General features: G+C 42.3%; 1 protein-coding gene across 9 annotated transcripts; it reads right to left on the bottom strand.

The window, feature by feature from the left end:
- Positions 1-1,871: 1,871 nt before the first annotated feature.
- On the bottom strand, positions 1,872-16,641 carry LOC110514613 (HORMA domain-containing protein 1). Of its 9 annotated transcripts, none has more exons than XM_090229030.1 (16): positions 16,495-16,641; positions 16,154-16,220; positions 15,832-15,976; positions 15,649-15,712; positions 15,477-15,513; positions 15,361-15,381; positions 15,252-15,278; positions 15,060-15,127; positions 7,000-7,151; positions 5,046-5,203; positions 4,863-4,949; positions 4,663-4,720; positions 4,456-4,517; positions 4,185-4,268; positions 2,741-2,809; positions 1,872-2,500 (listed from the first exon to the last, which is right to left on the bottom strand). In XM_090229030.1, the coding sequence occupies exons 2-16, from the start codon at positions 16,184-16,186 to the stop codon at positions 2,408-2,410; spliced, it is 1,158 nt and encodes a 385-aa protein (XP_090085156.1). In that variant the 5' UTR covers positions 16,187-16,220; positions 16,495-16,641; the 3' UTR covers positions 1,872-2,407. The 9 variants fall into 9 exon arrangements, with proteins under 9 accessions (XP_090085156.1, XP_090085157.1, XP_090085158.1 ...); XM_090229031.1 differs by having other exon boundaries at positions 1,872-2,497; XM_090229032.1 differs by having other exon boundaries at positions 5,046-5,192; positions 7,088-7,151.
- Between the last annotated feature and the right edge of the window lie 55 nt (positions 16,642-16,696).

Below are 16,696 nucleotides of genomic sequence, written 5' to 3'. Positions count from 1 at the left end.
TAAACCCCAACCGCCTCTGGGGCCCACAGGCCCTGCAGGCATAATCCCAGCACCCCCTACATGCAGCCTGAGAGTCTTTCTAATCTAAGGCCCAGGGATGGGCCAGTCCATCCGTCTATCAGTCCCTCTGTCTGTTTGTCTGACAGGGCTCCCCTCCTCATCACACGAACCGCATCGGCCGGTTCATATTGACTCAGAGACCCGGGCCTTGGCTCCACATAGGGGGAGAGACAGCCTCTGAAACCAGCCTCATGTTTGACCAGCTGATTGATCTGTTAACACTTGCCATTCGAAGTGTGTCCCTGAATTTAATTTCAGAATTCATTTCTTGTTTGAGGGAGTGGAGGTAAGTAGCATTGCAATTCAGATGTTGTCTGCTGATGTTGGCGTGTCGTTTTTGATTCATTTGTGCACTTTACCTCATTGGAGTAGGCTGAAGAGCTTCACTCATACTGTATTTTCTCTGATGTATCACACACCTGATATACACTGCAATTCAGCTTTTAGACACTAATGTGTACAACAGCAAATAAACCTTACTATAAACTACACGTTAAAACTGTAGCTACATTTTAAGTCCCATCAATGCCGTCAAGTAGCCAGTTGCCAATAATTACTAAGCAGTGGAGGCTGGTGAAGGGAGGACGGCTCATTGTAATGGCTGGAATGGAGTGGCTGGAATGAAACACGTTTCCATGTGTTCACTCCATTCCAGCCATTACTATGAGCCGTCCTCCCTTCACCAGCCTCCACTGTTACCAAGCGATTGGAGTTAAATTAATCTTAAATTATAAAAGCCACCTGTTCAATGTGCACTATTAGATTAAGTATTGGTTAGAAAAATCAACCTGGATACACGGGTACTGTAACTACAATATAGTATAACATGACTACAGAGAGACTTTCTTACTGTCATTTTATGACAGTGGGCTGTCGATATAATAAAAACAGTTGAAAAATGCTTTTCACAGCTCATTCAGATTGTCAATTCGCTGCTGTGTGTGTATTGTCAAAGGCGCAGAGGGCATTGCACTAGATTTTGCAGTCCATTCCACTTTCCACTTGAATGTTATCTCCAGTGCCTATAAAAAAACAAGAGACAATGAAATGAAGTTATTCTCCAGTGTCGAAGACAAGCCCTGTTTGGATGTAGGAGCTGATTGGATGGACTCTCCCTCTCCCACCAGCCGATGTGGTGGAGAGAAGACAAGCCCTGTTTGGATGTAGGAGCTGATTGGATGGACTCTCCCTCTCCCACCAGCCGATGTGGTGGAGAGAAGACAAGCCCTGTTTGGATGTAGGAGCTGATTGGATGGACTCTCCCTCTCCCACCAGCCGATGTGGTGGAGAGAAGAGAGGGCCTGTTTGGATATGCATCACAAAGGCTTCCTGCAGTATTGATCTGCAGTGGGTTAAGGCAGTCTATCAGCAAATGTCCCTCTCTGGGAAAAATAACAGCTGATTAAAAACACACAGCAGCCTGGCAGAAGGCTGCTGATGGCCGGTTATCTCAGCCCAAAGGTCAGTGTGTACAGATATAATCCACTTTCACTTAACAGCTTAATTAAAGTCACACCTCATGCAAATGCTGCCATTTGGCAGTCCCTTTATTTAAGGTTGGCTATTATTTAATAAGGTTATACGGTATTGTATAGATTTTTTTGCGCTCATGCTAACAGCATCAGGTCTTGCAGACAGGAAGCTGAAGCTCTTTGATCTTGAATTGTAGCAAGAACTTGTTTCCTTTTTCCAATCACGACATTAAAACAGGTGCACCCAGGTTTGCTGCTGATGGAAGCAGTTATATCTGAGGTTCAGCACTAGTGTGTAGAACTATCTGCTCTTAACGATACAGACCAAAATTACAAACCTTTTTCAAAACTGAGAAAAGGCACTTTAATTTATTAGAAACATACATTTAATCAAATAACTTACAACTGGAGGGTACTGTATTGATACATTATATAACAATATAAAATATAAACACAATTTTGCACAGTGTAAAGTTCATGGTAATCATAAAACAAACTAAATAAAAAAAACAGTATTGTCACAATAAAAATGCCATCCTTTGAAATAAATAAAACTGTGAGTTTCGCACTTCACAGACACCAATATACAATTGTAGAAAATACATTTTCCCCAGTCTCCATATCACACACTACCATGAAACTCAACAATGAAAAAGAAAAAGTATAAACATAAACAAGGTGGACTAGAAATAACCATTTCCTTTATCCTTTCCATTGTAACAACAGAATGCAGCAGTACTATGGTGGTGTTGGCGGTGGGCACTACACCTTTCCTTTAAAACAACTAAAAAAGACTAGAGATTTTGCCCATGCAAATTAGAAAATCGGTTCTTGTCTTGAAAGGTATCTTATAGGTAAAGTGGAAAGGTCAGAGGTCAGTAGCGTTCTTTGGGTTCGCTGAACTTGCGTTTCTTCGACACAGAGGCCTGGACATCCTGACTGCAGGGGAACTCGAACTGCGATATCTGCTAATCAGAGAGTGACAGACAGTTTACTAACTAATGCAAGACTCTAAAATGAATAATGATTGCCAAACAATATTCTGCATACATCTAGATGGGATGGATTGAATGAGTCATATTGACTTGTTAAAAAACATGTAGGTCAGGGAACTTTTATCTTTAAAATACAATTTGCACATTATTATCACTCCTGTGAGTAAGACTGGGGGATGAAATCTATGATGCTCGAGGGGGGGTGTCTCCCACCATTTTGTCTTCGATGGGAGAGGGCTTCTTCTTGCTGACGCTGTGCACCTCAGTCTCAGCCTTTCTCTCCTGCACACACACAGACCAAAGACAGTAAATCAAAGACTGCAGGGAAGTGCTTGTGAAGCTAGTCCCATAGATATACAGTTGATGTCGGAAGTTTACGTACACCTTAGCCAAATACATTTAAACTCAGTTTTTCACAATTCCTGACATTTAATTCTAGTACAAATTCCCTGTCTAAGGTCAGTTAGGATCACCACTTCATTTTAAGAATGTGAAATGTCAGAATAATAGTAGAGAAATTATTTATTTCAGAATTTATTTATTTCATCACATACCCAGTAGGTCAGAAGTTTACACACACTCAATTAGTATTTGGTAGCATTGCCTTTAAATTGTTAAACTTGAGTCAAACGTTTCAGATAGCCTTCCACAAGCTTCCCACAATAAGTTGGGTGAATTTTGGCCCATTCCTCCTGACAGACCTGGTGTAACTGAGTCAGGTTTGTAGGCCTCCTTGCTCGCACACACTTTTTCAGTTCTGACCTCAAATGTTCTATAGAATTGAGGTCAGGGCTTTGTGATGGCCACTCCAATACCTTGACTTTGTTGTCCTTAAGCCATTTTGCCACAACATTGGAGGTTCTATTTTTGTTTCATCAGACCAGAGGACATTTCTCCAAAAAGTACGATCTTTGTCCCCATGTGGAAACCGTAGTCTGGCTGTTTTATGGCGGTTTTGGAGCAGTGGCTTCTTCCTTGTTTCAGGTTATGTCGATATAGGACTAGTTTTACTGTGGATATCAATAGTTTTGTACCTGTTTCCTTCAGCATCTTCACAAGGTCCTTTGCTGTTGTTCTGGGATTGATTTGCACTTTCCGCACCAAAGTACATTCATCTCTAGGAGACAGAACGCGTCTCCTTCCTGAGCTGTATGACGGCTGCGTGGTCCCATGGTGTTTATACTTGCGTACTATTGTTTGTACAGATGAACGTGGTACCTTCAGGTGTTTGGAAATTGGTCCCAAGGATGAATCAGACAAGTGGAGGTCAACAATTCTTTTTCTGAGGTCTTGGCTTATTTCTTTTTATTTTCCCATGATGTCAAGCAAAGAGGCACTGAGTTTGAAGGTAGGCCTTGAAAAACATCTACACCTTCAATTGAATCAAATGATGTCAATTAGACTATCAGAAGCTTCCTTGTGTCATGCACTAAGTAGATGTCTTAACCGACTTGCCAAAACTATAGTTTGTTAACAAGAAATTTGTGGAGTGGTTGAAAAACGAGTATTAATGACTCCAACCTAAGTGTATTTAAACTTCCGACTTCAACTGTACATCCTTCGTGGTCATTTTTACATTACGCTATACAAAAATGTCTTCCATTTGAACAGGGCCAGTAGGAGTTAGATAGGGTTGTATGTTTTGGGGGGCACTGACCAGGGTGGACCTGGTGACGCGTCCGCTCCTGGTCCTCTTAATGGCCACTTCCAGGTCAGATGTCCTCTTTACCAAAGTGTCCATCTGAGACAGACAGGTCAATCAAACGACAGACCGTTACCTTCACAACTGGAGCAGCCCCTATATTACTTTATATTCATACAGTACTATCCCACCTATATATTTGTATTGTTCTGTATATGCATTTGCTTGATACAAAGGCCTATCTTAGTTGTGACTATGCAGAATGTACATTTTGCTGTTATTTTACCTGAGAGTTCTCTGTGCTCTCCTCACACACCTCCATCTTCTCCTGGCAGTTCACCTGGACCTCTTTGAGCATCAAACATGATGAAAACACAATAAAACCAAACATGGATTTCAGACTGCATTTGACTTATTAAAAGAGAAAATAGCACTACTGTTATCATGTTCAGCGAAACTGCTTTATACTAAGATTTGAGAGAGGAGGTCCTACCGGAATTGTCCAAGTAAAGGTCGTTGTCCGGATTTTCCATTACTTTTATCATGCGAGTCTAAAAGTAGAAACCCCATTAAAAATGTTATAGACTATAGGTACATCCCATGGGATAGACAGCAACACCCCCTACTGGGTTAAAACAATAGCGCCATGCCATCGGCACCCAGTCAAATTAGCCTAGAGGCCTCAAGTCTCACCTGCTGACTGCTGATCTTGGTCACTGTCCCTTCCTCCATCTTCAGCTCCCACTTGTCCCTCATGCAGATCGGCTGCTCGTCATCGACCTACAGAGGAAAGGGGACAGCTGTTAATCAACGTGTCACCTGCCAGTCTGGTTGACATTACTCTGACTCTAGTTATTTCCCCCCTTTCCTTCATACCTGCTCCAGCCTTTCTCTCTCTGTGGTCACATCCACCTTCAGGGTGTGGAAGGGAGTGACCACCTCGCCCATGGTCAGGTTGACAGGCTCCTTCTCAAACTGCATGCTATCGCTGTCCCCCTCCATGAAGCCTGGGGGTTGGTAGTCCTGGGGAGTGACTGAGATATATATATATACACACATGCAAACACACACACAAACTCAATTTTACTTCCGTACTCCGTCCGGGTTTTGTAGGCTAAGAATGGGCTTAAAATGTTTATTGTCAAATTCCTAAAAACGCAGTCATTTAAGATATATATTAAAGTGTTTTTGTATATATTTATATACCATATGCCGGTTTTCAACATATTTGACGCTCAAGAAGCACGAAGCGGAAAAGTTACAACCGTTTCATTTGAACTACACACACAAACTACAAATCAAAAGGCAGTAGTTGGCAACTTTCAGTGAAAAACACTCCCAGCTAATCTAATATAAAACACATCAAACAGCCTGTAACTAACAGGTTGTTACCTTCCTGTAAGTCCTCAGCTCAAACAGGCATGCTCCAGCATGCTAACAACGCTGCAGGAGATGTAGTTCAAATGAGACTTTTCTAACTTACGTGACGTGTCTAACTTATTCAGCTTCAAATATTTTGATAAAAGGCATCGGGTATGAGCAAATCAATACACAATTAAAAACTGGGTGGTTCGATCCCTGAATGTTGATTGGCTGAAAGCCATGGTATACCATGGGTAATACAAAACATTTATATTTACTGCTCTAATTATGTTGGTAACCAGTTTATAATAGCATCAAGGTACAACATGGGTTGTGCTAGGACACAGCCCTTAGCTGTGGTATATTGGCCATATACCACACCCCTGGGGCCTTATTGCTTAAATATGCACTCAGTATACAAAACACCTGCTCTTTCCATGACATATACTGACCAGGTGAAAGCTATGATGCCTTACTGTCACTTGTTAAATTCACTTCAATCAGTGTAGATGAAGGGAAGGTAACAGGTTAAACGAAGGGTTTTGAAGCCTTGAAACAATTGAGACATGGATTGTGTATGTGTGCCATTCAGAGGGTGAATAGAAAAGACAAAAGATTGAAGTGTCTTTGAATGGAGTATGGTAGTAGGTGCCAGGCACACCGGTTTGTGTCAAGAACTGCAATGCTGTTTCCGTGTGTATTAAGAATGGTCCACCAGGGCGGCGCAGTGGTTAAGGGCGCTGTACTGCAGCGCCAGCTGTGCCACCAGAGACTCTGGGTTCACGCCCAGGCTCTGTCGTAACCGGCCGCGACAGGAGGTCCTTGGGGCGACGCACAATTGGCCTAGCATCGTCCGGGTTAGGGAGGGTTTGGCCAGTAGGTAAATCCTTGTCTCATCGGGCACCAGCGACTCCCGTGGCGGGCCGGGCGCAGTGAGCGCTAACCAAGGTTGCCAGGTGCACGGTGTTTCCTCCGACACATTGGTGTGGCTGGCTTCCGGGTTGGATGGCGCTGTGTTAAGAAGCAGTGCGGCTTGGTTGGGTTGTGTATCGGAGGACGCATGACTTTCAACTCTCTCCCGAGACCGTACGGGAGTTGTAGCGATGAGTAGCTCTAAAAAAAACTATTAGATACCATGAAATTGGGGAGAAAAAGGGGTAAAAAAATATATATATATACCACCCAAAGGACATCCAGACAACTTGACACAATTGTGGGAAGCATTGGAGTCAACATGGGCCAGCATCCCCGTGGAATGCTTTCGACACCTTGTAGAGTCCATGCCCCGATGATTTGAGGCTGTTCTGAGGTCAATGTTTGGTATACTCAGTGTAATTAAATGAATTTGATCATATAATCTTAAAAGACCCAGGACATTACCCCGGAAGTATGATGTCACTTGCGCAGCGTACTGCGTCACATCATCCCTTTTCTTTTAGCCTACTCGACATCATTGTGTCGTCTTTACCGTCGTCGTAGTAAGAGAGTTTCATGTTGAGACAGACATTGTCTGGCAGAGGACCCAGGTTCTGCATCAGTGTGTAGAGTTTACGCACCAGGAGGATGCTGGACTTTTTTGTGTTGCTGCAAGCCATCTTTCCCAGATTCTTGCTGTTTTTGCTAAAAAAAGAATAAATGTAAACATTTTTAGACAATCAAAAGTTTCTTTCTTCAATGTTTCTCAATGAAATTCTGCCATGTTATCATTATGTTATACACATTAGGGTTGAATATTTTCCCTGTATTTTACAAATGTTCCATCCCGAGAATAAATTACTTTTGTAATTCCTGCCAAAACCGGATGTGTCATTCAAAAGCATTACAAAGCATATAAATACACCTATGCCTGGATTTTATTATAGCTTTGATTGAAAATTCATGCCTGATTAAATACATTTTATGAGCCCTACATTTAAGACATTTAATGAGCCCAAGCCCAAATGCCCAAATGATTGTACCGTTATCCAATACAGCTACTGAACATTACACAAGACAGAAAAACATAAAAGCACATAGATGTGGCTAGCTATATGCTCTCTTTGGTAAATAAATTAAACAAGCTCCAGTAATCTTTTTGAGTGTGAACTGTATTACTCTACTGCATTGTTTACACTGTATTATATGGGCTGGAATTACGCACCTTGTTCAAACCATGATAAAGCAGGGAGAGAACATGTGATTCTGATGCAGCACATGCAGCCTACAAAGTTACAAGTATAGGCTAGTGAATTTGATTGACATTTTTCATAATATTTCCCCTAATGTTATTAGCCTACCTCCTCTTTCTCTCTCTAGTGTTGCTTCATTCCTTCCTTGCTTTCAACAGTTAAATGAAATACGTGTTGTTGTCCTTATCTTCATCCTTCCAATGACATGCTTGAATAATATAGGACTAGAATGAGATGCAAAAGCCTTTCACTTCTCTTCACGAGGATTGGATGGTTATGGGTCTGCATAATTAACTGCTATAGCCTACCCCCATCCCGCGTTCGCTCTTCTTTCAAACTACCCAAGAGTTCTATTAGCTGCTGTATTTAACATTCGGCAAACAAGAGCTTGTGTCCCTCTTCGAATAGTCTATTGGTATAAGAAATACAAAAAACAACATTTCCAGCAAGCTATTCTAGTCTAGCTTTTCCTGCATGGGACTCCAAGAGCTAAGGAAATTTTTTTACAGAGTCCAACAGAGCACAGGTGCGTGTGTATTTTGCAAGAGACCGAGGATATAAGTTAGAAACTTATTATGCATTACCCATCATTCATTACATAAATATAAGAATAATACTGCATTTGGATTTATTTCCTGAAAGAGGTAGGTTAGCACATCTAGAGTGCATTCAAGACCTTTTCAGACCCCTTGAGTTCACTTATTTTTTTCCTCATCAATCTACGCACAACACCCCATAATGACAAAGCGAAAACAATTGTATTTACATTTTGGCAAACTTATTAGAAAACCCCCCAGAAATACCTTATTTACATTAGTATTCAGACCCTTTGCCATGAAACTTGAAATTGAGCTCAGGTGCATCCTGTTTCCATTGATCATCCTTGAGATGTTTCTACAACTTGATTGGAGTCCACCTGTGGTAAATTCAAGTGATTGGACATGATTTGGAAATGCAAACACCTGCCAAAATAAGGTCCCACAGTTGACAGTGCATGTCAGAGCAAAAACCAAGCCACGAGGTCGAAGGAATTGTCCGTAGAGTTCCGAGACAGGATTGTGTCTGTTCCGAGACAGGATTGTGGCACAGATCTGGGGAAGGGTACCAAAAAATGTCAACAGCATTAAAGGTCCCCAAGAAGACAATATCATTCTTAAATGGAAGAAGTTTGGAACCACCAGGACTCTTCCTAGAGCTGGCCACGCGGCCAAACTAAGCATTCGTGGGAGAAGGGCCTTGGTCAGGGAGGTGACCAAGAACCTGATAGTCACTCTGACAGAGCTCCAGAGTTACTCTTTGGAGATGGGAAAGCCTTCCAGAAGGACAACCATCTCTGCAGCACTCCACCTATCAGGCCTTTGTGGTAGAGTGGCCAGATGGAAGCCATTCCTCAGTGAAAGTCACATGACAGCCCGCTTGAAGTTTGCCAAAAGGCCCCTAAAGTCTCTCAGACCATGACAAACAAGATTCTCTGGTCTGATGAAACCAAGATTGAACTCTTTGGCCTGAATGCCAACCGTAACGTCTGCCGGAAACATGGCACCATCCCTACGGTGAAGCATGGTGGTGGCAGCATCATGCTGTGGGGATGTTTTTCTGCGGCAGGGACTGGGAGACTAGTCAGGATCGAGGGAAAGATGAACGGAACAAAGTACGGAGAGATCCTTGAAGAAATCCTGCTCCAGAATGCTCAGGACCTCAGACTGGGGCGAAAGTTCAAATCGAATCAAATCCTATTAGTCACATGTGCCTAATAAAACAGGTGTAGACCTTACAGTGAAATGCTTACTTACGAGCCCCTAACCAACAATGCAGTTAAAAAAAAATACGGATAAGAATAAGAAATAAAAGTAACAAGTAATTAAAGAGCAGTAGTAAAATAACAATAGCGAGACAATATACAGGGGGGTACCGGTACAGAGTCAATGTGCGAGGGCACCGGTTAGTTTTTTCCCCCCACCCCAATTAGAGGTAGTTACAGTCTTGTCTCATCGCTGCAACTTCTGTATGGACTCGGGAGAGGCGAAGGTCGAGAGCCATGCGTCCTCCGAAACACAACCCAACCAAGCCGCACTGCTTCTTGACACAATGCCCCAGAAGCCAGCTGCACCAATGTGTCGGAGGAAACACCGTACACCTGGCGACCATGTCAGCGTGCACTGCGCGTGGCCCGCCACAGGAGTCGCTAGTGCGTGATGAGACAAGGATATCCCTTCCGGCCAAACCCTCCCCTAACCCGGACGACGATGGGCCAATTGTGCGCCGCCCCATGGGTCTCCCGGTCGTGGCTGGCTACGACAGAGCCTGGACTCGAACCCAGAATCTCTAGTGGCACAGCTAGACCACTACTAAAGCGCCTTAGACCATTATGCCACTCGGGAGGCATGGGCACCGGTTAGTTGAGGTAATATGTACATGCAGGTGGAGTTATTAAAGTGACTATGGATAGATGATAACAACAGAGAGTAGCAGCGGAGTAAGAGAGGAGGGGGGGTGGCAATGCAAATAGTCTGGGTAGCCATTTGATTAGATGTTCAGGAGTTTTATGGCTTGGGGGTAGAAGCTGTTTAGAAGCTGTCTAGACTTGGCGCTCCGGTACCACTTGCTGTGCAGTAGCAGAGAGAACAGTCTATAACTAGGGTGACTGGAGTCTTTGACAATTTTTAGGGTCTTCCTCTGACACTGCCTGGTATAGAGGTCCTGGATGGCAGGGAACTTGGCCCCAGTGATGTACTGGGCCGTTCGCACTACACTCTGTAGTGCCTTGCGGTTGGAGGCCGAGCAGTTGCCATACCAGGCAGTGATGCAACCAGTCAGGATGCTCTCGATGGTGCAGCTGTAGAACCTTTTGAGGATCTGAGGACCCATGCCAAATCTTTTCAGTCTCCTGAGGGGGAGTAGGTTTTGTCGTGCCCTCTTCATGACTATCTTGGTGTGCTTGGAACATGTTAGTTTGTTGGTGAAGCTCTCAACCTGCTCCGCTGCAGCCCTGTCGTCCCTAAGCACACAGCTAAGACAACGCAGGATTGGCTTCAGGACAAGTCTTTGAATGTCCTTGAGTGGCCCAGCCAAAGCCTGGACTTGAGCCAGATTGAACATCTCTGGAGAGACCTCAAAATAGCTGTGCAGCGACACTCCCCGTCCAACTTAACAGAACTTGACAAGATCTGCAGAGAAGAATGGGAGAAACTCCCCAAATACAGGTGTGCCAAGCTTGTAGTGTCATACCCAAGAAGACTCGAGACTGTAATCGCTGTCAAAGGTGCTTCAACAAAGTATTGAGCAAAGGGTCTGAATACTTACAGTTGAAGTCGTAGGTTGACATACAGTTAGGTTGGAATCATTAAAAAACTTGTTTTGCAACCACTCCACAAATGTCTTGTTCACAAACTATAGTTTTGTCAAGTCAGATAGGAATCCTACTTTGTGCATGACACAAGTAATTTTTCCAACAATTGTTTACAGACAGATTATTTCACTTATAATTCACTGTATCACAATTTCAGTGGGTCAGAAAGTTGACTGTGCCTTTAAACAGCCTGGAAAATTCCACAAAATGATGTCATGGCTTTAGAAGCTTCTGATAGGCTAATTGACATCAATTGAGTCAATTGGAGGTGTACCTGTGGATGTATTTCAAGGCCTACCTTCAAACTCAGTGCCTCTTTGCTTGACATCATGGGAAAATCAAAAGAAATCAGCCAAGACCTCAGAAAAAGAATAGTTGACCTCCACAAGTCTGGTTCATCCTTGGGAGAAATTTCCAAACGCCTGCAGGTACCACGTTCATCTGTACAAACAATAGTACGCAAGCATAAACACCATGGGACCACGCAGCCGTCATACCGCTCAGGAAGGAGACGCGTTCAATCTCCTAGAGATGAACGTACTTTGGTGCGAAAAGTGCAAATCAATCCCAGAAGAACAGCAAAGGACCTTGTGAAGATGCTGGAGGAAACAGGTACAAAAGTATCAATATCCACAGTAAAATGAGTCCTATATCAACATAACCTGAAAGGCCGCTCAGCAAGGAAGAAGCCACTGCTCCAAAACCACCATAAAAAAAGCCAGACTACGGTACGCAACTGTACATGGGGACAAAGATCGTACTTTTTGGAGATACAGTGCCTTGCGAAAGTATTTGGCCCCCTTGAACTTTGCGACCTTTTGCCACATTTCAGGCTTCAAACATAAAGATATAAAACTGTATTTTTTTGTGAAGAATCAACAACAAGTGGGACACAATCATGAAGTGGAACGACATTTATTGGATATTTCAAACTTTTTTAACAAATCAAAAACTGAAAAATTGGGTGTGCAAAATTATTCAGCCCCTTTACTTTCAGTGCAGCAAACTCTCTCCATAAGTTCAGTGAGGATCTCTGAATGATCCAATGTTGACCTAAATGACTAATGATGATAAATACAATCCACCTGTGTGTAATCAAGTCTCCGTATAAATGCACCTGCACTGTGATAGTCTCAGAGGTCCGTTAAAAGCGCAGAGAGCATCATGAAGAACAAGGAACACACCAGGCAGGTCCGAGATACTGTTGTGAAGAAGTTTAAAGCCGGATTTGGATACAAAAAGATTTCCCAAGCTTTAAACATCCCAAGGAGCACTGTGCAAGCGATAATATTGAAATGGAAGGAGTATCAGACCATTGCAAATCTACCAAGACCTGGCCGTCCCTCTAAACTTTCAGCTCATACAAGGAGAAGACTGATCAGAGATGCAGCCAAGAGGCCCATGATCACTCTGGATGAACTGCAGAGATCTACAGCTGAGGTGGGAGACTCTGTCCATATGACAACAATCAGTCGTATATTGCACAAATCTGGCCTTTATGGAAGAGTGGCAAGAAGAAAGCCATTTCTTAAAGATATCCATAAAAAGTGTTGTTTAAAGTTTGCCACAAGCCACCTGGGAGACACACCAAACATGTGGAAGAAGGTGCTCTGGTCAGATGAAACCAAAATTGAACTTTTTGGCAACAATGCAAAACGTTATGTTTGGCGTAAAAGCAACACAGCTGAACACACCATCCCCACTGTCAAACATGGTGGTGGCAGCATCATGGTTTGGGCCTGCTTTTCTTCAGCAGGAACAGGGAAGATGGTTCAAATTGATGGGAAGATGGATGGAGCCAAATACAGGACCATTCTGGAAGAAAACCTGATGGAGTCTGCAAAAGACCTGAGACTGGGACGGAGATTTGTCTTCCAACAAGACAATGATCCAAAACATAAAGCAAAATCTACAATGAAATGGTTCAAAAATAAACATATCCAGGTGTTAGAATGGCCAAGTCAAAGTCCAGACCTGAATCCAATCGAGAATCTGTGGAAAGAACTGAAAACTGCTGTTCACAAATGCTCTCCATCCAACCTCACTGAGCTCGAGCTGTTTTGCAAGGAGGAATGGGAAAAAAATTCAGTCTCTCGATGTGCAAAACTGATAGAGACATACCCCAAGCGACTTACAGCTGCTATCGCAGCAAAAGGTGGCGCTACAAAGTATTAACTTAAGGGGTCTGAATAATTTTGCACGCCCAATTTTTCAGTTTTTGATTTGTTTAAAAAGGTTGAAATATCCAATAAATGTTGTTTCACTTCATGATTGTGTCCCACTTGTTGTTGATTCTTCACAAAAAAATACAGTTTTATATCTTTATGTTTGAAGCCTGAAATGTGGCAAAAGGTCGCAAAGTTCAAGGGGGCCGAATACTTTCGCAAGGCACTGTATGTCCTCTGGTCTGATGAAATAAAAATAGAACTGTTAGGCCATAATGACCATCGTAATGTTTGGAGGAAAAAGGGGAAGGCTTGCAAGCCGAAGAACACCGTCACAACCGTGAAGCACGGGGGTGGCAGCATCATGTTGTGGGGGTGCTTTGCTGCAGGAGTGACAGGTGCACTTCACAAAATAGAAGGCATCATGAAGATGGAAAAGAATGTGGATATATTGAAGCAACATCTCAAGACATCAGTCAGGAAGTTAAAGCTTGGTCGCAAATGTGTCTTACAAATGGACAATGACCCCAAGCATACTTCCAAAGTTGTGGCAAAATGGCTTAATGACAACAAAGTCAAGGTATTGGAATGGCCATCACAAAGCCCTGACCTCAATCCTAGAGAACGTTTGTGGGCATATCTGAAAAAGCGTGTGGGAGCAAGGCCTACAAACCTGACTCAGTTACACCAGCCCTCTCAGGAAGAATGGGCCAAATTAAACATTTTAAAGGCAATGCTACCAAATAATAATTGAGCATATGTAAACTTCTGCCCCACTGGGAATGTGATGAAGGAAATAAAAGCTAAAATCAATAATTTCTCTACTATTATTCTGACATTTCACATTCTTAAAATAAAGTGGTGATCCTAACTGACCTAAAACTGAATTTTTACTGGGATTAAATGTCGAGAATTGGGAAAAACTTGAGTTTAAATGTATTTGGCAAAGGTGTATGTAAACTTCCGACTTCAACTGTATGTAAATGTGATATTTCCTGCCTGTACTTTAGCCTTTCGAATTTCCTGTTATCAACCTATTGCCTGATCCCCCGGACGACGTTACTAGCCTTTTCCCTGCCTGTACTGTTGCCTTTTGGACCCCCTGTGTATGACCTTCTGCCTGCCCCTGGACCCAGCTACCTGCCTCCTCCAGTGGTCCTTTACAAATAAACACCTGCTGCGCCCTGCGCTTGAAACCAGCTCTGTCTCCCGTCGTGTTCATAACAGTTCTAAATACTTTCCAAATGCACTGTATATATATAGGCCTATATATATCAATCTTGAACATGATTATCTATTTTGGATGCAATTTGAATGGAATTGATGGAGAGAGAGAAAGACAGTGAGAAAGTGTTCACTCATGCACTGATTTAAAGAAACGATATAGGAGTGTTTTAAACTCTGCAATCAAAAAAAATATATAATCTTTACAATAAAAAAACAAGGTGATCCCCGAACGCCAGATGGTGATGTGCAAATTAGATGCGCATTCGGTCTTTATATTACTGTAGTGTAGGCTATGCTTCAGCAAATGTAGGTCCACCGATCACAATAAAAAAAAGTTACCAAGGGAAGGTCTACATACAAAGGTGGGCTGTCGGTTCCCACCCTGAGAGTTGATGATTCATTATGCAGTGACCAGAGGGAAGGCTTTACAGAATCCAGATTTAGACATTGTATATAATTTAACATTTCCATTTCACGTCATGCTGTTCATATAAATAATTTATTACAATTTACCGTTTTCTCAGTTATTTATCCTGGGAAACGGGAGTGGTTTTGGGCAGTAAATCTCAGTAACCGGGTTCCTGCCATTCAACCCTAATACACATTCACAAAGCTATACCTTTCAAAGTCAATTTTGGGTCCCTTTTCAGTGTATTGGACTTTGAACTGGTAGCATTCAGTAACCTTCTGCAAATCGCAAAGAAAGACCAGTGTCACAATGAGAAAATAAATATACTGTAGTTTGTTCTAGTGCAGAGAATCAAAGCATTACTATGATCTATACCTATGGGGTTAAAAAGTTGTCTATTACCTTTGGATTATCTGGGTCTGTGTATATCTATAGAAAGTGGAAGGATACAAACTTTAGCAACTGAAAATGCTTTATATGCTGAAGAAAATATTTGATGAGATATACTCACAGACATAACGACCGTCCGCAACTGTTGGAATACAAGACATTCATTATATGTAATTAATGAACATTAATAACATGTAGATAATGAATAAACAACTAAACAACTAGTATCTCACTTACGTATTTTCTCTGAAGGGCATCAAAGCATCCCTGCATCCTGGGAGGTGTATAAAATAGTCTTAATTAATCAACCCTGAATAAATAATCTAACCAGGATAAAGGGAAAGGATTTGGCAACAGAGAAAACACTGTACTGGAATTTCCCCACTGAGGCTTGGTGGTGTATACTAACCACTGTACAATTTGACTGGCACCAGGGCAGGTGCGTTCCTCCCTGAGGATCATAACTTTCTGCTCTGTGGCATAGAGACAAGAAAGTGTAAGTCTACTTCTTGAAGATGTTGGCTAGCTACAGTATCATTATCATTTCAATAACAATTGAGTACATTTAAAAATAACATAAAATGTGTTTGACCTTCAACAAATTTTCTCCCATAAGCTTTTTCTGGGAAAAGACCCCTGAGATAAGTGATGCTGGAGACTGCAATTGCCAGCAGTTTCTTCACAACAATCAAGGACTGCTGCTCTGTTGAAACTACATTTGGCAGCAACTGGGTGCCCTATAAAATATAACAAAGGCAGGCGCTTACACCAAGGCAATTTGAAGATGTCTGAATAAATAGAGGCCTGTAGATATCCATAGAACATGCTAACGTTATTAGAACATGCCATTTGCTAGCTATAAAACAGCAAATCAATAGGACCAAGGTCTGGCTATGGATAGCCAGAGGTTTTACCTGAGCAGCCCGCAAACGTTGTTCACATGCCATGGTAGTAATACTAGTTGATAACAAGTTGTCAAATCTACAAAATAAAGATTAATTATAAGCCAGATAGCTAGCTATCAAGGTAAAGCTATGTTGAAATATGTAGCTAGTTAACTAAGTACTAGTTTACACAGATAGATACAGAAATATTTTATACTAATCTGGCTAGCTAATTTAGCTAACTAGCTATCTACATTACATTTGCTAGCTAACGTAGCTAGCAGCAATACACACAGCCACTGATGTCACTGACTTTACCCTACAACCTATTGTGATTAGTATGAAATTGCATAGCTCATAGCTATTACTACCTAGATAGAGCGCAATCACACAACCTGTTTTTTTGGTAATAACTACCAAAAACAAGTTAGCTAGCTAGCCAGACCGAATTTACTAAGAAACTGTTGGCTGTTGGGTCAAACTCGCGCCAGACGCACAGTTACCCGCCAAAAAGGACAGCTAAAGTAGCCAATCAGAGGGCAGCCTTAGATAACGTACATTTTCTTGCCACCA

Source organism: Oncorhynchus mykiss, chromosome 3 (assembly GCF_057628025.1).
Source record: "Oncorhynchus mykiss isolate SJ-2025 chromosome 3, ASM5762802v1, whole genome shotgun sequence".
NCBI lineage: Eukaryota > Metazoa > Chordata > Actinopteri > Salmoniformes > Salmonidae > Oncorhynchus > Oncorhynchus mykiss.
The sequence above is the reverse complement of the archived record's forward strand: the minus strand, read 5'-3'. Positions and strand labels throughout refer to the sequence as shown.

Excerpts from the sequence above, each read along its gene's own strand:
- LOC110514613 (XM_090229030.1), bottom strand. The coding sequence starts at position 16,186 with ATGGCATGTGAACAACGTTTGCGGGCTGCTCAG. Across the intron at positions 4,950-5,045 it reads AGAGAGAAAGGCTGGAGCAG|GTCGATGACGAGCAGCCGAT; the intron begins GTATGAAGGAAA and ends TTTCCTCTGTAG. Across the intron at positions 2,810-4,184 it reads GCGTCACCAGGTCCACCCTG|GAGAGAAAGGCTGAGACTGA; the intron begins GTCAGTGCCCCC and ends GTGTGTGTGCAG.